The sequence below is a fragment of the Dromaius novaehollandiae genome, chromosome 12, assembly GCF_036370855.1.
Source record: "Dromaius novaehollandiae isolate bDroNov1 chromosome 12, bDroNov1.hap1, whole genome shotgun sequence".
Classification (NCBI taxonomy): Eukaryota; Metazoa; Chordata; class Aves; order Casuariiformes; family Dromaiidae; genus Dromaius; species Dromaius novaehollandiae.
Genome location: NC_088109.1, coordinates 1,555,829 through 1,582,431, shown reverse-complemented (window position 1 = coordinate 1,582,431; position 26,603 = coordinate 1,555,829). Strand labels below are relative to the sequence as shown.

At 41.9% G+C, this 26,603-nt stretch overlaps 1 protein-coding gene across 3 annotated transcripts in view; it reads left to right on the top strand.

The window, feature by feature from the left end:
* The window catches only part of BSN (bassoon presynaptic cytomatrix protein), a 153,762-nt gene that overhangs the window by 18,095 nt on the left and 109,064 nt on the right, over positions 1-26,603 (top strand). For all 3 annotated transcript variants that reach the window (XM_064518613.1, XM_064518611.1, XM_064518612.1), the window contains exon 2: positions 10,754-11,153. In XM_064518613.1, the coding sequence (XP_064374683.1) occupies positions 10,754-11,153 (400 nt within the window). The remainder of the gene's footprint in view (positions 1-10,753; positions 11,154-26,603) is intronic.

The window sequence follows — 26,603 nt, the reverse complement described above, 5'->3', positions numbered from 1 at the left end:
ATTACTCTGCATTTCTTGACCTTGGCTTTCACCTGTCACGGTATTGCAAGACATCAATTTCAAGAGAGCCTTGTAAAGTTTTTTTGCATTCACTTTTAGCTTTGAATACTCTGAATAAATTTTTATAGATCAGCAAATTTGTCCCTTCATTATTCACTCCCTTTCCAGGCCATTTATGAATATATCTTATTTATCCCATTGCAGAGTTCTGTAAAACGCTTGTTGAATGCTTGTGAAAAACTGACCTGCATCCTTGACTTTCTATATCTTAATCAGTTATTAATCCGTAAAAAGGTTTCCTTTTATTTGATGATGTTTTAGTCCTCCTTTTTTCCTTTTTTTCCTCTTTAAGAGCCTTCAGTGAGGGACTTTATCAAAAGCTGTCTGGAAATGGAAGTGCACTTATCAAGTTGACCATCCTTATCCGCTTGCTCATTGACTACTTCAAAAATATCCAGCAGATCTGTGAGGTGTGACCTTATGAAAGCTTGTTGACTCTGCCCTTATGTCCGTTCATCCATGTGCCTTCTGATTCGGCACTTTATTACGGTTTGATCTATTTGCTCGGTACAAATGGCAGTCTTGCTGGGCTGTAGTGTGCCAGATCCTCTTCAAACCCTTTTTAAAGACTGATGTTACATTCGGCGTTTTCCGGTTCTCTGATCCTGGGGCCAATTTAAGCAATAGATTGTGCATCCCACTTGTAGTTCAGCAGTTTCATATTTGATTTCCTAAAGAAAACCTAGGTGGGTACTGTCGAGTCCTAGTGATTTGTTGTTGTTCATTTTATTGATTCCTCTCTTTTTTTTTTTCCCCCGTAACATTTCTTTTGCTGATGCATTTCTTGAAACAATTTTTCAAACTAATCCTGTATGTGGAACAGTTCTGGTGTGGGAACCTTCATAAATTTCTCCTTAGCAAACGGCATTGCGAAGGCTGGATTTCTTTTTTGTTGCAATCTTGCATTCCATGCATATTTCTATTACATCTCAGTTATCTCTTGGCTTTACCGATTCTCTGGCAGTTTTCCTATTTCTGAAGTTTTACAAAATCTCCTTTTTTGGGGGGGAGAGGGCTGTTCCTTAGGGCTTTTTTGTATGTGTTATTAGGGTTTTAAATTTAATTTGCCAAAATTTATTCTGTTTTGGATTTTTCCTCATCTGGAAGTGATTTTTGCTTTTTGAAGGATTTCCTTTTGCTTCTGTAACCTTCTTTGCTCTAATCTTTAATTACGTTGACTTTTTGTGGCCATGTCTTAAACCATTTTTTGATAGCGTACAGTTTCCCTGAGGCTCTAATACAGCAACAGAAGAGGTCCAACGGAAACTTTAGTTTCTTACCCTTTCAGACGCTGCTTTTAATTTCTTTTTAACAAACTTTCTCACCTTTTTTGTAGTTTTTTTGCCTTTAAAGCTAAATATCACAAATGTCACTGTTACTGAGTGGTTTTTCATCAATTATTGCATCTTAACCCAGAGCCTGTGTATGTCTCAGGACTAAGTCAAGAGCAGATACTCCTGTTCTGCATTGCTTTGAGGAGTAGTTAACAGTCTAAGCAAAAAGTCCTGTTGTTGGCAGTTAAAATCAGGGAGGCTCTATAGGAGTTTTATTGTGATAGATTTAGATTTAACCTTTCACAAACCATGCGCTATAAACAATGGCATGAAGCTAAGGAGTTTTTATCTTTTGGCTTTACTAGTATTTTGTACATACAGTACATTAATGCATGCTTTTAGTTTTACTAGTAGAGAGGGTTTTAGTTAAGTGTGACTGTGGCAGCCAACTGTTACACTTTGATTGTTAGAGCTAAGGCATAAAATGTAAGTGTAGTAAGTAAATTCTGCCACTTCATGGGGACAGAGGGGAAGGGTTGTTCCTTAGCCTGTGTACTTTACTCATCATATGTGTCCTTTCTGCTGTCCACGGTACTTTCTAGCTTATCAGGACCCTCTATAAATTATGACTTTTAAAGTGCATAAATGACTATTGCAGGAGTCGATTGGGCCCAGGAAGTATATGGAGGCCAAACGTGGAATACATTTAGTAGAAATCGGATTGATGAGATGAGTGTCAGCCCATACTTCCCTGCCAGTGCTGGGGACATTTATCCCCATTTCAGCTGCTCTTTCAGAACGCACGCTGTTGTGTTAGTCGCGGGACCGTATCTTACTTTCTGGCAGGCCTCTTCATCATTTCTTACACACCTTCCAAATTCTGCAATAAGAAGGATGGAAGCTCTGCAGGCAGAAGCCTCCTTTACCCTACAGCCTGCAGCATCTCCAGAGCACAGTCATCCCCTGCAGCACTTCTCTGAATTAGTATGAAATTTGGTATGGTCACAGAGCGGGTTATAATGAGTCAAAGGAGTTTTCTGGACAAAGGGCTTTTCTTTAGGGGCTGCTGTGTGTCACAAAATTCCCCAGATATGCCCTTTTTGCCTTGGGGGAAAGTCTGTGGTGGCTGGAGATAGTGTGCTGCCGCTGACCCCTGCCAGGATGAGTCTTGCTGTCCAGGCTGGCGATGCGGCCCTGGTTGATGGAGCTCTCCACAAGGCTTATTGATTGTGTCTGCAGCAAGAGAGGACACACAGATGGGCAGATGTGCTGAGTATTTAACCATCTTCCCCTGTGGCAGTATCTGTGGGGTCAGCGGCTCGGGTGTCTGCTGCCTCCTCTCTTTTTTCAGCTTCTTTCAAGGTTTCCAAGGCCATTTGTTGCGCATTGGGGATCTTTACTGCACTGTCAATAAAAAGCTGACCTACTGACTGCTGTCATTCACTGGAAGAGCTACAGCTCCTGCTCTCATTGCATCTTCCAGTTGCTTTATAAGCGCTAAGACAGACGCAGGCACTGGATCAGAGATCCAGAACAGCATTTCTCAGGGCCAGGCAGAGTCAGGGCTCCTCCTTTGCATCTGCGCCCTCCTGGCTTTCAGCAGCTATCTTTACTGCTGCTGTTATGCCTTGGAGCTCATTGCGTCATGTGCCAAGAAGCAGCTTCTACTATATCTCTGGAAGGTTTAAATGTAGTGTTTTGCTATCGCAGAGAAAACAGATTTGCCTTGATGCCAAGGAAGAATGGATATTAGAGACCCTACTTATACCTGAGAGATTTTAATGCTTTGAAGTTCAAGATTGTAAATGTTCTCAGCAACGGTTATATCACTTGGAAATGAGACCGATTTGAATCTTTCAGCCTTCAATGTGCCTACTTCTGTAAGGCAGATCAGCCCTCTCAGAGGAAAACCCTTTGATATATAGTGGGCTAAGATCATTACCTGTCGGCGGTTCTGTCATTCGAGCTGCCCGTGGCTCTGAGGGTCTTCGCCAAAGTCCTGACAAAAATAGCTGCCTGGTTCAGGGGAAAGCAGCTGAAAAGGCCGCTCTCCACAGCAGTACGTGATAGTCTGCTCGGCAACTTTCTGTCTTACTCTGGGGCTCAAGGGGAACGTGCAAAAGTCTCCTCTGACTCGGAATCAGATCTTGGAGTTCATAGGGGCTGCTCTGGACTTGGTCAGCACCCAGCATTGTTTGCCTTGGATTCAGTTGCAGATATTCAAGGAATTCCTTATAAAAAAAACCAGTTTTGTGCTATCACAACACCACTTGTGGGGCAAACATCCTTTAGACTCTAATCACCTTCCAGGTCTGTGGTCACTAGTGCTTCCTTTTTCAACCAAGGAATCCATTACAGCGTCCCCAAAGCAGAGGAGCTTTGGTTCACTAGGACGACATCTCCGAGCTGACTCTCCAGGAGCCAAAGAACGTGTGCTTCTGCTCGGCAGGAGGCACTGGACCCGGTACAGAGGGAAGCTTCACATCGTTATCTGCAGAGGGTAACTAGGAGATACCAGACCCCTTTCTGTCCATAGACAATAATGACACGTTTCATGCCATGTCTGCCAGCCTCTCCTCCAGGTGAGATGAGCATGTTCCTGATTCTGTGATTGGGATCTCTGACCTGTGTCCATCATCACCCCGTTCCACTTTTACTGAACTCCAAGTGTGCGAGGCAGGATGTGGCAGGAGCATTTATGATCAGCTCCAAAGCTGGCCAAGAGACTTGTTCCAGGAGCTCCTTCTCCGGTACGTGTGCACAGCCCGGTTCTTGCCTCACGTTCAAGGCCTGCTGTCCCTGGTCTCTGCCTGAACCTTCTGCCATTTCAAAGCCTGGGTGTTGGATGTCCCCCAAGGCTGGAACAAGTCTGATGGTCTGTGCTAAGAATCATTTTAATTAACAGAAGAAAAGCACTCACCAGGCACGTGATGGTGGCCAAGATTCTGCGTGTGATGTTCTGCAAGGGGAAGTGGTGTTTTCTCTAACACTCTCTAACAGTTCCCGGTCACCACTTCATATTTTTTATTTTAGTCTTAAACCGTTTGGTTCATGAAAACTGTAACCCAGTGAAAACTGGGTTTCAGTTTCATGGCATGCACTCTTTTTAAACCTCTTAGAATACATATTTCTAGCATAAATTTCACTGTGCATGGATATAAATGTAATTAAGTCAGGAGCACTTTTATTTAAGCAGATGCTGATTTTTAGTTCTGTAGTTTTTTGTTTTTTGTTTTTTTTTGGTCAAAGCAGAGAGTAATATAAAATTCTCTATGCTGGATGTACTAGTTTTGAGCTAGGAGATTCATCAAAAACATTCCCAACTTCTGTGGAGGTTTTAGTATTGCTGGTACGAAACTTTCAGTGCACATAGCTGAAATTAGAGTCCCTCCATGTCAGACAGCTCTTTTTCTGTTTATTTATTAAGAGGTTGCTTGTCCTATTTTCTAGAGTGACTTGGTAATAGGCAGTACATACCAACTAATATCTGGTATTTTCCTACACCATTTGTATGCTGAACCATCAGCATTAAAAGTTAGTTTTTCTAAGTCATAAGCAACTCAAAAATAGTGCCATTTTGACCTAGAGTAATACCCCTTTTGCTTAGCTACCTACTTTTACTAAATTGTTTATATCCACTGATTCTTAAAATCAGTCATGTGAATGTTCACATCGGGTTTCAGTCAAACCAAGTAGGTCAAATGTGTGCTCATAGCAGAACAGCTCTAATTCATGTTTGTTACCCAAGCCTCCGTCTTTTTGTGTATAAGCATCTAAACATTTCCTCTCTTTCTCTTCTTTATCATGATTCATTTTGTTCCTATCACTTTGATTTTATCACAGGTAAGTGTTCATTCCCCCTCCCCCCTTTTTTTCGCTGCTATTTTACAGTGTCATGACTCTCTTATTTTTGATAGGGATCCAGAACTTGGAGTCCTCCTCTGTGGATAAATTCAGCTCCTCTTTGGAAAGCCAGAGCTGGGCTTGTGTTTTGTGCAGTGATGATGATGTCCATTTGTTTTCACGTTCTTTTTGTGTGCCATAATGTAGCAATTAGATCCATGGCCTGGAGAGTGGGAGACTTATTTAAACATCCACCAGGCAAAAAAAGGATTGTGATCCATGTTTTCCAGCTGTTCGTACAAGGGCTGTAGCCATCAGGGAGGTAGGGTGAGGAGGTCCCCTTTCCACCCGTTCTGGCAGAGCTGCGCCACGTTGCTGAAAGCAGGGCAGCGTTCGTGAAACTAAAACACGGGTGTCCTTACAGAGCCTTTCTGTCTGGTGAGGTTGGAGGCCAAATTCCTGAAGCGTTCAGATGGTGGTCATGCTCGTTGGGGTTTTTCAGACCAGAAGGGCAAAGCCCCTAATGAAGGTAAAGGCTGCTGTGGTTTGATGGCAGCTGAGCAGCTGGCCCTGCATCTTCAAGGAGTCTCCTAGAAACCCCTCTTTGCATGCTCCAGCCACACAGCAAAGATGTTGCGAGTGTGGGCATTTACCTTGCAATGGTTATAGCTCCCAAGTTAGCCTGTTGATAGGAAAAAGGGACTGTTGGAGCCTCTTGGGGTCTTTGCTCCAAGCTGGAGCAAAAAAAAAAAAATTAATACTGCCACTGAATCTCCTTTAGTTAAACTAGAGCAATTCCCTTGTACCGTATGTCTTAAGCTAAGAATTTCCAGAGAAGGAGGCTGTACCATTTTATTGGAAAGGGATGGTAAACCAATATTATTTTGCAGTATTGCTTTCCTTTTTCCTAAAGCTCGTGGCATCTTTTCAAGGAAACTGCCACTTCAATCAAAAATTAGACTTATGACAAAACATTCTTTTTTTAAATGAAATTAAACTTTAACCAGAAAACTGAAGCTCTAATGCTGTTAGCAGTGAAGCAGTGCTTCCTTTTAGGAGATAGGCAGATACTACTTTCATTTGGTGGGTAATACAACAGAGATTGTACGGATCTGAGGTAGAGCTGGGAATGAAACCTGGGCTCCTAGCGTTGCAAGCCCACAGTTGCCCCATATACTTCTTGAAGCTGAAAGTACACGCTGTGTTCCTCTCGCTAGCAGTCACGGTGTGCAGAAACAAAGGCTGGTGCTGTGGCTGCACGATCCTTTGACTCGATGCTGCAGTGTGTATGTGGTATATATAGATGTCCGACGTTCAAAGGACTGCTCAACTCCAACGGGATTTGGGAAAGTTGGGTGTCACGCGCTGGGCCGGACGACTGACGGGTGGTATTGCTGGGGGAGAAGGTTTGTTATTGCTCTGTTTGGTTTAATGTCAGATTCATTTTGGAAAATGGAGCAAGTTTTAGAAAATGAGAAGAAAACCACCATTGTTTCGATTTTTTTAAAAAGAAAATGGGATCCTACAGGCTGACTAACCTGCCAGTGACTGCAGCCAGATTAATGGAACTGTTTGTATGACCATCTATTGATAAAGCATTAATAGATGGAATATAATAAATAGAAATCTCCTATGGTTTAGCTGTTAATAAGCCTAGTCAAATGTGATTGAATTTTTTTTTTCTTAGACCAAATTATAACTCTGTTGATAAATGTGAAAGTGTTGATGAATGTTTGGATTTCTGCAAAGATGTTTGACTTAGTACTGCATAATGTTCTGATTAAACAATTAGGTGTATGCAAAATCAATACAACTCCAATCAAATGGGTGAAATTCTGCCTTATTACGACATCTCGATTTTACTGCTAACAAGCAATCTGGTGGCATTGGTGGGAATTCATCTGGGACTGGTTTGCAGCCCAGTGCTAGTTAATATTTTTATCAGCGATAAAGAAGGCTGCATGGAAAAAGGGTTGTGGACGAGCCACGGTTTGGATTTGTGGGGAAGTTTAAACTTGTGTTTAAACATTGGAGCATCTTAGCAAAACACGGGACAAGCGTGGGCCTGTGCCTGACTTGGCATAACTATTCTCACATTCTTCTTAGCGAGAAATGGCATCTCACTGCAGAGAATGGCCGCCTACATTAAAGAGATGCTTTGCTTCAGGCCAAACTCACAGAAGTCCCTTTAGACGTCAGAGTGCCTGCAAAAGCGAGTGAAAAGGCAAATTACAACTGTAAATATTCATGCATGCCGTGGAAAGATTTGAGCCCCCTAATGCAGCCTGGCTATTGAGCTCTTCTTACCAAGCACCGAACCTCCCTCCCTCTTTTTCACTGAGGAATAATTCTCAAGGCAAAATAGCAGTGTCTGATGTATCCTTGTGCTCGGGTTTTTGCTTTTTCAAGAGACCCCCAGACTCTATATTGGGTCGGAAATGTAGTAAACTTGTCTGTTTGTTGTTTGACAGTTTGCTTTTATGGAGCACAGCTTCAAAGGTGCTGTGATGCTCGCCCTCATTAACAGCTGCGACAGCGCGAAGCAAAAAAATCACTTTTTTGAAGAAAGATACTTTTATTAAATAAGTCAGACTGTCAGTACTACTAATACTGGCAGCAAATATAGATGATACTACTAATATGCTGCTAAATACTTGATCTATAGATAGTGGCCATAAATTTTTTTTTCAATCTTTCCCTCTGCTAGGAAGTAAAACCATCATTCAGTAGTGGTTTTTTGGCTAGAGCTATTTTGGAGTCAGAAATTCTCACTTTGCGGGAACCTTTTTTTTCTATAAAATGGGAATAAAAAGCATACATTTTGCAATTTGCACTGGAATAACATTTCTGCTGTTGCAAACACGAGTTATTTGAATGCATATATATTAATCATTTTGGATAGTTTTCTTTCACTGTTGTGAAATCATGACCTCATGAGCATTCTATTCATTCTAATACACAAATATACTGGTTTTATATGAACTGAAGAGAGAAAATCCTTTTTGCTTTGTGACAATGTAGCATATGCCTCAGAGTGCCTGAGACTGAACTCCCATCTAGTCTACATCAGGTACTGATGTAGAACATTTTATGTTGCAGTAAATTTGCTGCTGTCAGTATCAGAAGGCAAATCTTAATTCTAAATTTAACTGCATTACATTTGCCAGGGTCATTCCACCTCGGCAGAGCCCACTCATCAGTGAATGTTGAAAATAATTTGGAGACGGAAAATGTATGAAGAGAAACTGAGACATTTGCAATAATTTACAATTGAGAAAAGATGGGGGGGAAAAAAAGGAAATGATACGTTATGGCAAGAAGAAAGGAATATCTCATGATATTGGAAGGTGGCAAGTTCTAAACTTAGGAAAGGAAGTCCACGCTGTGTGATATTTTGAGCTCGAGAATTCAACTGGCTGTAAAAGAAGTGATATTTATATGGATAACCAGGGTATTTAGCAGGAATAGTAATCATTGCAAATAAATTCAGGGACAAGAAGGCAGACTGCACAAGGCAGACTGCGTTCTGCAGGCCCAAACTAACCTCGGCGGACTGGAAGCTGAGTGCAGCTACCCTGCCACTGCCTCCTGCAAGGTCTCCAGTTGGCTTCGTGGATCAAGAGTTGACAAAGATAAAATGCAAAGAACACTCAGTGGTCACTTGCTGCCATGGCAATAGCTTAACAGCAGGCGCATGAAGGTTTATGTCGAGTCTGAGCTTCCTACATTTATTCACTTCAGGAGAATTATCAATGATGAAGCAGCAAACCGTGCAAATGAGACTAATTTCAGGTATTTAGCTGCACTGCCAGATGCAGTTAGCTGTTTAGTCTTGAGCAGATCAGCTTCTCTCTTATTGCTTTAGTTTATCATTATTGTGTGATTCCTTCTTCAGAGAACTGCTTTTCAATCTGGGGCTGAAAAGTATTCCCAAAGTGCTATTTTGATATTTATTTTCCTATGAGTTACTATTACTGTGGCAACATGCACTTTGAGTTTCATTAGTTTTATGCATTTAAGTTCCCTTTTTAAACCTTTATAAGGTCAGACCCTGCTTGGGTAAGTCAGCAATTTATTAAAGTTGAGATTCTGAGTCATATTTTCCTTAAACAGCCGTAGATCACAGGTAGTAAGGACATTAGGATTTCTGCCTTCTGGAAGAATATTTCTGGGGGTTATTAAAAAGCTTGTGTATCAGATTATTCTGTTATCTAAAACCTCTGTAATGACATAAGCTTCCTCCATTGCAAATCCATTCTCAGGAACTTGTGGTCTGTAAGGAAATGTTCCAGAGTATCTACAATGAAAGAACATGTAAATTCTGGTGTGCCGAATTTAACGTTGTGTTCTCCAGCTGAGCGGGAAGAATTTGAGAACCATATTAGATTCAGCAGCTGTTGGCTGAGGGTTAAAACTGAAATCTGGGATATCCTTCAACAATGGTGGTATTTAGCATCAGAGGTGTAGAAGACTGCATGAACTAGACATGGGAGACTGCAGAGCCATTGAACTATTGAACTGTGGTGTCCTTTGGAATATCATGAATGCTGAAGTCCCTGAGAGTTTCTTTTGGGAAGGAAGGAGGTCATAGACTCATGGTGGTAATGATGGGGAGGGAATCATATCAGAACACTGATTTTTCAGAAGGATTTATTTAAAATTCTAAAAGCTTAAGCTTTGGGCACCCCAGGCTCGTTTTATGGCCAGCCAAGATTTTACATAGCATGGAAGAGCTTTCAGGTGGGAGGCAGCCAGCTTGCTCACACTTCTGTTCCAACTGCTCTCACCCAGTGAAGGTGAATGATTGGATAAGACAGAGCTCATCTGCACTCCCTCTTAATTTGCCCCTGCTGTGGCCCTTTGAGAAACAGCTAGTTAAAGCAAAGTTAAAGCAAGCTGTAGGTTGCTTTAACCTGTGACTTGCACTGGCGCAGCTTGACAGTCAAGAAAGTATGACTAGTTCTCTGTCTGTCTCCTGTGTCTTTTGGGTTTTTGGCTTCTGTAGGTGTTTTTCTTCACTAGCTTTATCAGTTTTCAGTCTTTTCATTCTGCAGAGATTCATAAAAGTAGGTTGCGAGGAGATGGTTAAGTGGGTGCTGGCCGTCTCTGTGCAGAAAGGGCCCTGCAATCAGTTCTTCTTTAAATCAAAGTTACTTCTGCCTTTTAACACACCAGTTTATGTTGGAAAAGTGCTAACTCTGAGCCCTTTGCTGGCAGTAGACTGATCTACCAATGTACTTCTCATTATATTTTCTGTGAAACTTTCTGACTACAGTTCAGTTCAGTGTACGCGGAATAACTCAATTACATCTCTGCTGCCAAGTTATATAAGAGAAAGTTTAAATTGCTTGAAATTGTGTCTCATTTCATAAGGTAAAGCATCTCCTTAACTTTTACTGATTTGAACAATTTCCCTGATTTGCAAAATGTTTTCACTGTGCCTTTATAGGCCGACCTGTGACTTCATGGAAGGAGAGTGTGCTGTGTTTATAGATATTGCATTTCCAGCATTGACTGTGATCACTTAAATATCCTAAACATTGACTTATATACATGTATTTTCAATGATATTTCAGCACACCAAGAAGACCAGACCAACTGGATCACCTAGCTGGACAGAGATCAGCTTCTCCCTCCCTTGCACAGGCTGCTCAGAGCTCGGAGAGCACCAGAGAGATGAGGAGTCATGGTCAGGCCAGTCAACAGGCAGATGGACCTAGAAGGACACTGCAGGTGAATAGCAGAAGTCAGAGATCGGGAAGATCTCCCTCTGTATCGCCAGATCGAGGCAGCACCCCTACCTCACCTTATTCTGTTCCTCAAATCGCGCCCCTTCCGAGCAGCACTCTCTGCCCTATATGCAAGACAACAGAACTCATCTCCTCCCCTCATCAGCCAAACTTCAACGCCTGTACACAGTGTCACAACAAAGTCTGCAACCAGTGTGGATTCAACCCCAACCCGCATCTTACTGAGGTAATTGCTTCTTTTTCTCAATCGGCTTCCTGTCCAGTGTACAGGATGGGTGGCGGAATAGCTGTAATGTCTGGTCATCTTTGAAGTTTTTAAGGAGTAATGAAAACATGGTCAGGCCAATGTTTTGAGGAAGTATTCTGAGCTGCCTTGGAAGAGTGTTGAGTTCACGTTTTTCATTCTCCAAGCACAGAGGTTGCATCCTCCTTCTTGGCAGCTTCAAGGAATTGGAGCCCTTGCTCTTGAGCAAAGATTCTGCTGTCTGATCAGTGGAGATAACTGTGATAATCTGAGGTATGTGGAGAAAGGGAAGGTAAATTAATTAAAGGGGAACGCTAGACCATCAGAGAGGTACAGTTTCTGGTTGGCTGGAACCTCTATTCCTGTTACTCCATTGCTGGGACCATGAATGGCCTGGTTGAGGTAAAGTCCATATATGTGGAAGTGCCCTGAAGCTGAAGGGCTTGACAACAGTGGGAGCTGAATGGAGCAGTGGTGTTGAATGCTTTCGATTCTGAGTCATACCAAGTGATTATTTTTCGCGGTGAATGAATTTCTGACAGTATTGGAAACTGATATTTTCTTCAGACTCAGTGGTAGGAGATAAGTGAGAATAATTGTTTGCAAGATGATGCCTACTTGTAAAGCGTTTCACTTTAAGTGTTGGATGTGGGATGTGTAAAATATATGCATGAGATTCCCGGGGGCAGATCTGACAGTGCTGAGGGCTGGTTGGTGCGTGGGATTCCACAAATCACTCGAGCAGGCTGCTCTGCCTCTGCAGCGGCTTGCTCTGTGAGTGCATGTGAACTACAAGTGGGGAGGAGAAGGCACGTAAACGCTATTTGTAGCTATTAAGAGACAAACCATGGAGATGGTTACTCTAAGGCTTTCCCAGGGAAACTAAAAGACTCCTGAAGCTGCACTTTGGAAAGTAGCTCTTTGGCTTCAGCACCCAAAACCTGTTTTCTGGCACACTGAAGTCACTTGGGTACCTACATCCCATTAAAGCACCCGTTGTTTTGGTGAGCAGTCAACATTTGTTCCCAATGCCACCAGCATTCTTTTTTTTTTTTTTGAAATGGCAGTTTCTAAATATTGCTGTTTGAGAGAGACTGCTGGTTTGCAGTATCTTTCCTTTGGAGAAAGGAAAGTTGGGATCATTAATATTCTTGGTATAATAAGACATATATTAATTAATTGAGTGTTGCCTTATATTTACCACTGTGAAAATCATTAATAGATCTTGGATCTAAATAAAGGACCTCTGCTCTACAGAAGTTGCGGAATTTCCTTCGCTGGGTGGGTTGTTTAGACTTGCAGAAATTATTACAAAAAAAGCAGCTGTTATGCTTGAAATGAAATAATAAAGAAGCTAAGCAGGACCATTGAATTTGACTTGGATGGAAAAAATTATGACTTGAAGGTAAAATATTGGGCATACGAAGCAGAGAAAATTACTGCTGTCAAAGAGATTAAGGAACAGGGGTTTTTATCCACGCACTGAGAAAAACGGACAAATCAGAGACTTGCCACCTGAAAGATTTGGTTTGGAGTGGCTAAGGAACTGTGGGAGGAATAATGCTGCCCTGCTCCTTGAGAGATGTTGGAAGAATTTAAGGCTATCTAGTTCATTTTTTAGCTGGTCGGGGTACAGAGCTCTCGGTGACAGTTTTAGCTTGTAGGTGATGGATTCTTGGTCAGGCTGAAGGCAATCTACAGGAAGAGGCAGAAAACAAAGATGAGTTTGGGAAGGGGAAAGTAGGAAAAGTCTTCCTTTGAGGTCAAAATTCAGACTTAGGCAAGGAAATGCCATGGATCATTTTTCTATTTATTTCACTTGTAAATAGCCTTGCCATTTTTGTTGTTCAGGCAACATATTGAAAGTTGAGCAGCTAACCTGCTGAGAAACAGCAAGTAGACAAAAAAAAAAAAGAAAAAAGCATTCAGTTTCTGATTATCCTACTCACACTCGTGCCCACTAGATAACACAATCTTGCCCAAAAGGCTTTACCACAATTGCCTGTGTCCCAAATCTTTCTTACAGATACTCACGTTAAAAAGTGCGTGCGTGGTTTCTTCTTAGCATCTGAGAGTCCTGTTATAGTTCTTTCTTCAATGATCCATTTTGTCTCTTTTAGTGCAGTAGATAAATTTTATGAATGTGCAGTTTATATGTAGACTGTGGAGGGTTTTTGACCCTCAAATCCAAATAACTGCACCCAGAATAAAAAAGATGACTCTCTTGCTCTGAGTTTAGTATGCGTTTCAACAGCAAACAACCTTCAACAGCCTTATGACTTCTAAGCAGGTCACTGGGGGAGCTGGGGTTGAAAATAGTTGTCCAACAGAAGTGTTTGCATCTTCTTTTGACATCCTATATAACCGCACAGATAATGCAATGAAAATGGTTACATTTGTTCAAATGTGGCTCGCTTTTCTTATCCTTATTACGTTTGCTTCTATTATACAGATACAATTTGTCTGAAGCAATCTGGTGGCCGTAGAAAAAGGTCAAAGAGAGGCAGCTAGTATGTTTATACAGTTGTTCTCCTTCTTGCTGATGGAATTTGAATTATCACAACTCAAATGTCTGTCATCACTATATGACTTCTAGGACAAGCCATAAAGGAGTTCCCCAGAGACTAACACGGGGGCCTTGAGCAGAAGCAAAAAAGGATGTTTTGGCGTGTGTGCAATGCATGTACAGGTGAGGCTGTTTACCTAGAGTAACTTTGAAAGGGATATCTCTGCTAAACCCAACGTTATTGTTTGGGTCTGCGTGCTTTCGGGTCAGCGTTGCGGCGTGCTGTATAGCACGGTTACTCTATCTTGCGGTCTGCTTGTGTGCTCTCCAGAGAGAGCGATAGGACGCCTCATCCAGGAGAAGTCATTTGAGCCCTTCTTGAGCAATGAGCCGGGGTACGTCATCCTTGACCTAAAACCCCTGCAGTCTGCGCTCGAGAGGGTAAACAGTTTCTTCAGTGAATGCTTCCTCCTTCTGACTTGTGTAAATAGAATTTGATTTTTTTTGCAGTTTTGACAGCTATAATCCCAATCCTTCTGGGCATCTGCTATTTGTAATTTCCTATCCATGATTTTTCTGACTAGTTAGCTATGAGTTGTATTTTTCTTAGATGATCATAGCCTCATAGGAAAAGTCAAGAAGTGACCTCCAGAGGTCATCTAGTCCAAGCCCTGCTCCAAGCAGAGACCAGAAAAGGTTGTTCAGGGTTTTATCCAGGCAAGTCTCAGAAACCTCCAAGGATGGAGGCTATGCAACATCCCAGGCAACCTGCTCCGCTGCTTGACTGTCTTCATGGTGAAAAAGTTTTTCCTTCTCTAGAATCTGATCTTTTAAGTCCGGAAGGTACTTCAAGATGGCTGCACAGTATTTCTGATAAGATGACTTATGTGGTTGTATTTTCCATTTGTACTTCCTTATGAATATATTTTCAAGTGAATAGTTGATATTTCTGCTTTGTGGCTGTGGTAGAGACACTTCTCTAACTTCTCGTTCTGCTTTCAAGGTTCTCTGCCAGGATTAAATGATCAAAAATCTGAAATGTGGTAAGAAAACAGCAACCAAGAAAACCAAAGCTGTGCTTTATTTAGCACATTTTCTTCAGTACAGTCTGTGGGAACACCAGAAACTGAGTGTGGTGAGATGGGAATGGCAGTACTTGTTTGTCATGATACCTCCATGTGTGTTCATTTCTGAGACCCTTTCGACAGCCCAGTTTTGAAAATAAGTTTATATAAGCTTGATATGTCTCTCTCTATAAAAATAGCAACAGATTTAGTGTATGGGATCTGTAGTCCATCCAGCTCTATCCTGTCACCTAGAAATACCCATATCAGATTTATCAGAGGAAAGTGTAGGAAAACCTACAGAGACTGCTGTGGAATAACCATACCCACAGCAAAACACATTAATTCTATATTTAGAATATAGAATATATCTAGATTTATTTTATATTTATCTATATTTATCTTATGCTCTGAAAAATGCATATTAATTTCAGAAAATTTTCTTGTGCCTTGTCTTTTATTTTCGTTCTTCTTCATGTGGCTTGATGGTCATTTTATCTTAAAGGCAACTAATCATGACTGAGCAATTGGCCTATATGGTATCTGCTGGCAGCACGTTCCAGTAGTTGATGGCTTGCTGAGCAAAAACTTCCACTGTCTGGTGTTCAGTTCACTATCTTGGTATTTCTTTGAATATCAGCTTGTTCTTGTTTCACAAGACCGGGCAAACACAAGTTCCTCTGTGTTGTCTGGATCGTTCAATATTGTATATGTAGATAGTCATATTCTTTTCCTCTGTTGATCTCCTCTTTCTAAAATGAGTGCTCCCATGGTTTTCCATTTTGTTGCGTGCTTGGGAGTGAGTTTTCTTGGAAGCTTTCTTGGTCATTGCCTTATTTCTGAAGGTTGGTGTTCTTGCTATAGAGAGTTATTTTAAGTAAAGGGAGATATGGAGCAGGGATCTATTGTGGCATCCTTAAAGGCTAGAACTGAAATCTGAAGAAATTATGAAATAGCATAGTAGAACTTAATAGTTTACTTACACTCCTACATATAAAGTAAGCTTTTGAATGAAATCTACTTTTTTAAATGCAATAGTGCAGTCTTAATGCTCTAGGAGGATTTTTAATTTCTCATCAAAACCTTTTTCTAGTTTTCCTGTGTGCTGACTTTGAGGTTTTTTGGATTTTTGACAGATTGTTTTCTGACCTAACTAGTAATGCTGTTATCGCCTCTGTGAGTGAATAGCCAAGTTTTAAGCCAGTACAATAGGTTTAAAAAATCCTCTTTTTAGACATCTTTCACTTTTTAATGGTGCTCCTGTGCCTTTGGACTGCCTGATCCTGCAACATGTTCATCTGATTGGATTTCTCTGTTTGGTATAATAAGGGGCAACCTACCGACATCTTTTTTGTTCCCGTTGCATTTTGAAATGTCACAGTACATTGCTAATTTGAGAAATTAATTTCTTCTTCAGTAGTCTCTTAAAAATTTTTTTTAATTTCTTTGGATTCATTTCTTCCCCATCCTACATGATAAAATTTCTTAAATCTGGGCTTTGATTGTAATCAAAAGCATTGACTTGGCACAGCATTAAAGTATGTGCTTTAACTTGTGCTGAAAGAATACTTAAAATGTCTGCCTGCTCTAATAGATTTGTTTGGAAATGTTTCGGGTTTATAGAAAATCTTTGTCTTCTTCCTTGCATTTTTTTTTTTTTGAAAATTTGTTCATCAGATGCAGTTTGATAAGTATTCAAATGCACTCAGTGGATTTTTTTTTCCCCTGTATGAAAGGAACATGTTTATATATGTATGTTCATCCCTAGATTTCTTTCTCTGTAAGCCCCTGCTTTTGACCCCAAGCCATTTTGAATGCATTGGCTGTACTTCGTCATTGTATCAAATGGTGATAGCATCTGCAGGCAGTCAGCTTAATTAAACTTCAATTCTGATCTAAGTTCCAACTCTTCTAGGAAGATTTAATAGATACATTGCATTTTATGCACTGCAAATATATGAAAATAATACTAAAGTTATAAAGTGAAGCAATCCTCCGTTAAAATATGCCCCAATATAGGTTTCTCTTCTGTGTGTGTTAATTAGGGTTACATTTTTAGTTATGATTTTTTTTCTTTTTATGACTGCCTAGTGAAGGAAGGCTCTCGCGTTGCTCTCCTGACTAAGCTGGGTGGCTTGTTTACGATGGGCAGTGAGAGCGTGCCGGCACGGAGACAGTCTAGTCTGCACAGTCTGTAACAGTCTCTTGGGTAAAATCAGACTTTCTAGTACGAATTCAGCTCTGGTAACACGTGGTTTGAAAGGCTGTGCAGTAACACAGCTGATGCGTAAAGCCCAGCTCTGCTGTTTTCTAGGCATTTTTAGGAAGCGTGTTAGCTTTAGGTGATGGATAATCAACAAAATCATAGTCAAAAAATTCAGGTAAAGAAGTGGAATAAAGAAAAAGGACTTTTGGGAAACAAAGGAACAGTAACATGTTCAACAAAATCTCTTTGCTGGTAGGAATGCTGCAAAGGGAAAAGGACTTGCCACCGTCAAAGGAATGGCATCAGTCCAAAATGATCTCCAGCCTAATTTCACCAGGATTAGCAGTGCCTCTAAGCAACATCACCTGTATTTATTTACCAAATAATTTAAAAAAATAAAGACCAAATGTTATGTAAAGTTATTCACTTTTATCATATGCTGCTCTTCCTAAAGCTGATTTGTCATTTGGCTCACTGTATGAATTTTATACCTGGCAGAGTTTAAATGTCAGAATTTTTAGTAAGACCTGACATTTTTGTGAATCATCAAGGACTCAATATTTTTGACTTCTGAAGGTTTTGCATTGGTTAGTCACTGTAGTGACCACCAGTTCAGTGACCCTGGAAGTGAAGCATTGTGGTTAGGGAAATTATTAGTTTTAGGTTAAAATGAGGGCCACCAAAGCTTTTGGATTCAGCTGTCTTCATCTGTTGTCTCCCCAGTCATTCAGCTTATGAACATTTACAGGTCTCTAATGGCCACTGTGTAAATGTAGGCAAAATCCTTCTTGGCTTCTGTGAGACTGGAATTTTACACTGGAGTCTAATATATGTTGATATGATTTTGTGGGAAATAGTTGGACATAGGTCTACTGTGGTTTTTTTTGTAACTTGTGTACTCCTGGAGTCATTAAATCAAAGCATGAACTGTTTCTATAATGTGTGTGGCTTGAAGCCACATTTTCAAATAGGTAGTATTCTGACACACAGCCCAATTATTACGATGTGTTATAGCAAATCTGGAAATTTCTGATATTTTGATTTCAAGTAGAGGCTCCCAGTGAAGTTGTGGTTTGTCCTGCTTGACCTGTAAGCTCGGAAGCAATCAAGGGGCTGAACAGAGGAGTAATGGATGAAGAAAGGTGAATATATTATTTGCTTATAGATAATTAAATAATGACTTCATGAGAGATTTAATCTCTTCTGTCTCTGTTGCCCTTTTTAAACAACCCAAACCGGTCATTCGCCTTATTGATTCTTCATTAAAAAGCAAACCAGCAAGCGCTTTGGAAGGCCTAGAGTTTCCTCACTCTTTGGAGCGCTCAGGATTTCAAGCCACCTTCTAACTATTACAAATTCGTAAGCAACAGTTCATTCAGATCACAGGACAGGAAGCTTTTAGACCTCCATTGATGCAGACGGTACCGGCCGTGCTCAGTGGTGCAGCATCGGGCTGAGCAGGCTGGTGGTGACTCCAGGGTGGTGGCTCCTGTGCTTTCAAGCTTTCCGGCTGGGCGTAAGCTCCATGTTGGATGCAGCTCTTTGCGGTGGGAGTGAAGGTGAGGGAGGAGCAGCTGCAAAGTTACACTTGTGCAATCTCTTCTCTCGCTGAACAGCAAAGCCAACAAGGTTTTCTTCTGCCCTCAGGACGTTATAGGCTGCTCGTTTTCCCGGCTATGAAGCAGATTCTTATCGCAGACGCTGGCGTATGTGCAGCACTGCAGCTTGAAGATCTATTATTGTATTTCTACAAAAATGTGAGGCTGTATTTAGAGACTGTAGATTTCTGCCACCCCTTAAGAACAGGGTGTTGGGTCTGAAAACACTGGATCTCCAAATGGAGCTCAGGGCTGCAGCACTTGCAACATTTGGCAGTAATTTCTTCTCCAGTCCAACTTCCCCGGATGCCCCTCGAATTTCCTCCCCTTGTTGTTCGGATGTCGTGCTCAACACAGCCTTGCTAGAGATACTTTTAGCTCGGGCTGGTCGTATGAGCAGCGGTCCCCACGCCTGGGCACCTTTCAGCAAGCTCAGGAAAAACATTGCTTCCTTCCTGTAACTAGGATCGAAACCCAAAATGCCTTTGGGCGAGAGAAATTTGTGTGCTGCTAGAGGGTTAAGATAGCACCCTGGAGAAGTTACGCATGAAAAATATGCTCTTTCTGGTTTCAGTGAATATTCTTTATTTTTTATAATGAGAAAATATTGATAGCGGCCTTAAATGTATTGCCCTGGTGTGTATTATTTCCTGCACATTACCTCTTACTCATCGTTGCCCTTGGCCTCTCAGTCCCCTTATCTCTGGACCATGTATATCCCAATCCTCATTTCATCCTGTATCTGGAATATGCCAATGAAGGGTGCTTCTGTTATCTCTTGGTTGGACTTTTTTATTTCTACTGTATCTTTTTAAATGGAATGATTAGCACTGAATAAAGAAGCTAACATGAGGCTAGAGAATAGCGTACTTTACTTGTACTTGCTAAAGCTTTCTAAATATAAATGACTTGTCTGCCTTTTCAACCACTGCTGCAGACCAAACAGGGGCTTCCTTGACCTATCTGCAATGATATGCAAGTTTTCTGTTTGATAGACTGCAATTAAGCTAGAGCCAACAAGAAAAAGCTTATGAGTAATTTTAACTGTTCCTTCCAGTATGTTGCCTTCTACTTCTCTGTGCTTAGGATGATTCAAATAATGAAAACTTCACTTGGAAAAAAAATAATGTCAAAAATAGCTTGGCTAAATGATTCTCAGTGACTAATACAACTAGTGTTACTCACGGCTCTGTTCAGACTCGCTAAAAGAAATGACTGCTATCTACTGATTTTTGGTTCTGATGAATCAAGGCTGCCAGGACCTATCTGCAGAAAAATATAAAGGTTCACAGTGACGTGTTAAATTCTTAGGAGGGGACAGGAGACTGTGGCTTCCTGCGTACTGGAGTGATGATGCAGTGGAGAGAAGTAATAAAAACAACTGGAAGTAAAGATTAATACTTCTGAGAGATAAAAAGCAGCCTGCTTTCTTCTTGGCCTTTTCTTTTGCTTGATAAATATCAAACGCAGCAAGCCACACACAGAGCCACGATAACCCTACGTTTTCCTTTCTTAGTACATTACGTTACAGCAAGCTGTTTGCTTGAATGTTACCTGATTTTTCTCTAGCTCTCAACCGGTTATCATTAAAAAGAAAAGAACGCTGGACAGGAACCCACTTTCTTTTTTCACTGAGCTTTCTAGGGAGAAGAATAAGTCGGATAATGGGAAAACTGCTGCCAAGCTCTCCAAAGCAGAGAGGACATTGCTGTGGTCTGGGATCAGAGGCTCCCTGTGGTTTTGAAAGCTTTCCTATGTCCGTTATTGGCTTTCGGTTCTCTCTCCCGGCCTCTCCTCTCTGGAAGAGGAAGATTGGTGCAGTCTTGGGCTGTTCCTTGAGCTATTTTGCTGCTGTGGATGCTGCTCCAGGCAGAGCTAGCAGCTGAGCCCACGAGGTTTCATGCGTGGGAAGCGTCCCCCTGGATCTTACTCACTATGCACAAAATATCCCAAACAGTTGCAAAGAACTTTATAAGCCTTGCTTATGTTGTCTTGTTTATGATATGTGTTAGGTTGTAAAATGTTGCCCTGCGTTCAGGGAACTGTTAGGAGGAAACTTTTTGTTCCCACTGTATCAACTGTTATGTCCCCATTTCCATACCATACTAATTTCCCAAACTTTTTTTATCATACCAACTGTGTGTCAAAAGCAGTTTAGCAGCAAAATCAATCCAGTTTTGCAGGAAAAATCATGAATTATGTATTGGGTTTTTTTCCTTTGCTGGTATCCCCTGGCAGTGGTCAGTGCTCGGCTGTAGCTGCAGGTGAGCAAGCTAAACTCTTGCCCGTGTCCACCACGGCCGCTGCTATGGTAGGAGGTGGTGTGAGAGGGAAGTGGGAGCGAGAGCCCTTGGTCCTAGAAAGTCCAATCTTATCTTCTTGTCTTGCACAAACCAGGCAAGCTGTGTGTGTAGCCCAGCTAAAAAACACTGGTACAGAAGGAAGTGAAATTATGTGGCTCTTCTTTATCCTGGCTGGTAAAGGCTTACAAGGTTTGTCTCCTGCTTGGAGATGCTGATGTTTGGCAGAAGTGGTTACGTCCCAACAGTGTCCCTTTTGACCTGAGTTTTAGCTAATCAAAGTTGGTGTTATTTATAGAGCTGTGTGAGCTCTTATCACCAAAAATCCAACTTGCTTTTCCGAGCAGTGCTCCTTCCTAAGCCACTCTTTTGTCTTTCGCTTATCCGTAGTCACATGTAGGTGCCTAAAGGCTGAAAGGGAATTTTTATTAATTATTTATTTAATGTGACAAGCTGAAAAATATCAGAAACTTCTGGAAGAAAAGAACTGTGAATACGGTAAGTTATTTGTGAATGTCGGCACAGCAGTTCACGCCTGCTGAGGTGTTCCTTTGGACTTTAATTTAAGCTCATGCAACCTCGTGACTGGATCTTATACCCCTGTTTTATGTTGCTCCTCATCTTAGAGCTGTAATGTGCAAAGATGCTCCTGGGCCGCGCTTATCTGAGGGGTTATGGTGCTAATTGCACTATGAAAACAGGTTATTTTAGCTTTGATTGAAATGCCCTTTCATCTAGACTGTAAACCTTTTGATCAAGGACAGCCAAAAGGTGGAATTTTTCAGTTCTGGAGTCAGTTCGTAGTGTAAATATGCTGTGCTGTTGGCTTGACTTTCTTCTCTGGATGAAATCAAAGGAAAAGTGTTGGAAAAGCTCAATACTGAAGTTCCGAAAGCGAAATGCAGTCTTAATGAGATAGGGCTAATATACGTAGCAGGTCTGTGGAATTAAGTGTATCAAAAGGAGTTAGGCCAGATCCTTGCTACCAGCTGCTAGGACAAAGCTTTTGCTTGCAAAGCTCGATGGATGGAGGCCTCCACAGAAGAGCCCTTAAATATCTGTAGTGGGTAAAACAAGTAGTGGATAGAACAGACGTACGGTTTTATGGAAAGGAAGTTTTGGTATCCCCCTACCTACAGGCACTTTGTCCTCCTCGTAATGAATGTGGCTCACAGGGTTCCTGTTACATGGAAATAGAAGCACAGCCAGGCTCAGATGTTTAGCAAAGTCTAGATTATTCTGAATCATCCAATATCCTTATCAGCGCACTACAGACAGTGTTTGCATCAGACGCAGCGCAGGCCCAATATCAGAGTCAGCAGCAGCGTTCTGCCCATTTAATTGTCATTAGCAAGCAGCTATTAGAAGCAGTGTCCCCAAAGAGCAAAAGAGCTTGTCATTGTACACAGCTCTGCTTTGCAAGAAACACGGGCACTGCAAACTTTCTCTACTAAAAAGCCTGTTAAGGGTATAAGCATATAGGTCTGCATGTATAGTCTAGCTGCTGATTGGTTGTGCCAGGCTGCAGTGTGGGAGGCAGGGGTACTGCTAAGCTTGGTTCTAGCAAGGGAGAACTCATGTTGCAGTTTTATTTTCATTTTTTGCCCATTTCTTGATTGCTTCTAATGAAGTGACCACCCCAATATCTGAATACATAGGCAAGGAGGAGAACCGCAGGCCCTGAACTGCTGAAAGGGAAGCTGGAAAGGCTGTGGTCCTTGCAACTTCGGAGGTGCGTAGTTTCTCAAAAAACAGCTTAATCATGGCCCTTGAGCACACATATGTTTTGCTCAGACCACACCATGCTCCCAGACACTCTGTGCTGTCTTTTTCCTTGCAGACATCCCATATTTCTCCTGGACTGAAAGGTGCTGCTTTGTGCTACCACTGTTTCCAGCTGTGAAAGTCTTGAATGGAGCATGATGCCCAGTAGATAATACACAGGCCTAGGGAGAAGACCTTGATAAAAACTAGTGGTCTGTAATAAAATTACCCTGTGGGCCTGAGGAAGAGTTGAGTTGCCCTAACTGCTGGATTCCTCCGAAATAATAAGCATACTGGGGAGAGGTGGGTGCTGCAGGGCTCCTTGAGCACGCCTGCCTCTGGTTGCCCACGGTGAACGATGCCCACCCTAGCTGTTGTGGAACCTGTCAAGCTTGCAGAAAAACAAATAGCCTTCTTTTTTTGGTGGAGCACAGCATGCTACTGCGAGACTGGGTCAGACCAAAGGTCCACATGGTCCAGGATCCTGCCTCTCGCCATGGGCAGTAGCAGTTCTCTAAGGAGTTTTCTAAGTGAGTTTCCCTCCCAGAGTGGGGTCCAACAGGTGAAGCACAGTTACATTGAACCATCAGATCCAGCTACACTGTTCTAGTCCTCAGCAACTTATCTAAAGGGACTTTGGCAGACTAGGGAATGAATCCTGATTTTTTCGGAGTCCCAAATCAGTACTCAGTGCTGGGCCATGCAAGCTAATGCCCTGAAATTCATTTTATAAACTCTACCTTATGTTCTGACCTGCCATATTAATTTTCCAGATGATATGATTGTGGCTTTCAAATTTGAGAGCACTTTGAAAAATATCACCAAACAGGCATGCTGCTGCTGCCATCTGTCTTTGAACTGCTTCTGGGATCTCATTACTTGCTTTCAGTAGCTGGTCATTATTGCTGCATTGAATTGAGAAGAAAAAATACAGTGACTTCTGAAATACTGGTTTCGAAAACAAATTCTAGGTGCCAAGTTCTAGCTGAACTCAGAGGAACATGTTGAAAAATGCTTTATGCAGATCCTGAACGTCACGGTTTCCAGAGGTCTGCATGGAAAATTTATGTGATCTAACATTTTTGAAGGAAATGTCATTGGGAGGGCTCCAAACAGCTCCGTGTAGCCAGCCGTTCCATCGCTTACGTCTCTCCAATTTCAGACATTTCCTGATTGCTTGCAGTTGTTGAGGCTCCACAGCTCCCACCATCCAACTGGAGATTTTGGTACGCAACACTTAAAAATCAGGACGGAGACCTCTCCAGCTGAATGTCCCCAAATGGAGGTTTCTGAAAGCACTGACCACCGCTTTTGCTATCTCGTCTGGAAAAAAAAAACCTTGTAGATCACAGTGTGTCCTGAGAGCTGGTGGTTTAACTCCAGTTGCCTAAATTTGAAGACATTGCGACAAGATATATTGTTTCTCTGCTAAAGTGGTGTTTCTAATTGGTGTTTGGCGCTTGTATCAAGTTGAAGAGTGATGAAACCAGCTTGAATTGTGCCGTTTGCTGCTCTTTATTTTCCTGCATGACTGAATTGACATGAAGTGGTTTGGTTTCCAGAGGAATGCAGTTTGCATTATTTACCAGTCCAGTCAAACATATTCTTTTGCTGTGCTGGGACAGACTGGGACCCGGCGTGTAGCTACTGTGCATGTTCATCACCCAAAAAGGATGTATTCAGGTCCCTACCTTGAGTAAGAAGCATTTTTGTAGAAACTGTGCATCTTGTAGGAGACGTGCTGCCAAAAGCACAGGGTGGCTGTCTAGAGTTAGCTGTCGCGGCTGTTGATGCTTTCATGAGAAATACACAATTTACAGGTGAGAAAAGCTTTATTTTTTCTTGGCCTGACAACTTAATTTGAGATTTCTTTAAATCCTATTTAATCTAAATTCTGGCATGCGCTCTACGGGGTTTACATTGGATTGTGAAAGTTGAATCATTCTCTCTTCGCTTTTTGAAGGAATGCTGAGTCCTGTAACCCAGCCTGCTTCTGCTCAGGGTCGGAGCTAAACTGGGGGATCCAAAACCACTTGGAAATGGGGCTCCCATGGCGGTGTTACTCCCTCGTGTTTGGAGAAGGGGCGGCAAATGGATTTGCCTCTTTTTTGAGACACTTGAGGTGAAATACGTCATACTCTCCTTAGGAAGATGGTGTGGCCTTCTGCATTGGGGAGCGGCATGGGAGAGCGGTTTTGATGTCTCTTGATGTGTTGCGTAGTTACCCTTCTGCAGTCTGAGCCCTCTGCGGTGGTGATGTGGACAGATTCCCTCGTGGCGGGGTCTTGGGGTTCATACCCTGCTCAGAGGAGCAAAGTAGTTTACTTCTCTGGGATTTATTGCTCCAGGTTGTTTGCAGGCACTGGCGTACACCACCATCTCCAAGACATTTCCGTTTCTCCTGCAACCTTTCCTTCACAATCACTAGCACTTGAAACTTTTTTAGTTTAAAATAAAGATTTAGATTATGATAGAGTTACAGGATTATGAAAACTGAGGTCTTTGTACTTCCTCTATACGTTAATAAAGCAAGTGAGTTTTCAGGTGGTTCTTTTCTGCCCGGATTTTGGGTCAGGATGCAGGCAGCAGTAATAGGCGGCTGTCTTTTCCCATCCATCCGCTCATTTATTTTAAAGGGGAGACTGCCCAGCCCCGACCCCTCCACTCCCATCTGCGTGCTCGCACTGCTGTCAGCATGTGCTAGCAGGATTGGGCCTTTCACAAATGCAAGCCAGTCCTTATTTTCAAGGACGGGCAACAGAGGGGGGGAAATGTTGTTAGGACTCGGTAGTCAGAGTGCTTTCGCAGCAAGGGAGGAGCTCTCCGTGCTCTGCGGGGTGTGATAGGTGTCTGCACTTGTGATAGAGGGCTAAAGACAACATTAAACTAGTGGTTAACAGTGGGGTGCCTGTACAAAATGAGCATTTATATATTTATAACAGAAATCCTGAATAAGATTTTTTTTTTTTTTGCATTGACTCGAAGCTGCTGCAATTTGGAAATCTCATAAAGACCACCTAAGAAATCCAAAAAGATGGGGAAGAGGTTTGCTTCTGGGATATTTTTTTAACAGAGCGATTTTTCTTGAATATTTTTCCCTTGTTGCAATTTCCAGTTTTATAATTAAGGACTTGGCCCCTCGTTTGGCCAGAATGAAACAAATTTTCATTTGAAGCTTGTCTAGGGTTTTAAACTGGGCCAGCAGGTCTTGGGTCTGCTGCTGCCAAAGATGATTCTTCAAGTCCTCCATCAGGAGGGCAGCAGAGAGCTCTCCTATTTGGGTGAGCTTGTATTTTTTCTTGGATATTCAATTGCTGGAGGAAGAGGCAGCCTTGCTGATAGTAGGATCCTTTCTGATTAAGGGTGTGCAGCTTTACAGGGTGTACTGATTTAGATCACCATGGCAATAGTGACTTTAAACCAGCAAGCAAAAATAGTGATTTAAATGACCGGTTTTAATCTTGCTTTGTATTTGTGCATTTTCATAATTTTGTGAAGAAAAAAATTATTGCAATTGGTAGGCTGGTTTGCAATTAAGCATTTCCTTCTTAAAGGATACATAATGGCTGTAAATATCCAGTAAGCCATCATGTGGCTTTGCAGGTATCTGTTGAAATTCTAATTACTTACTGTTTTTTATGTTAGAAATAATACATTTCTTGCTTAGTAGATGATGGCTGGCTGTTACTTATAAGCTATGTCAAAGTGCATTTGGATGCAAATAGGAATTTCATCACAGAAAACATGTTCTACCTAATGTATTAAACAAAATAGGTAGCTAATGATTAGATAAATTGTTTCTGGTCTTTAATGGAGCAGATTTGGGCAGCCTGTTTCGGGTGCCAGGTCAGAGGCGCTGTGCTCCCCATGGAGGGGGCGTCCAGCCCGGCAGAGTAATTTCGGCTCTGGCTCCATCTGCAGAGGACGGAGAAGGTTAGGGAGGCTCCAAGGGTGCAAACTTAATGGGGGGCTGGTTTTGGAGCTGGGTAGTCTG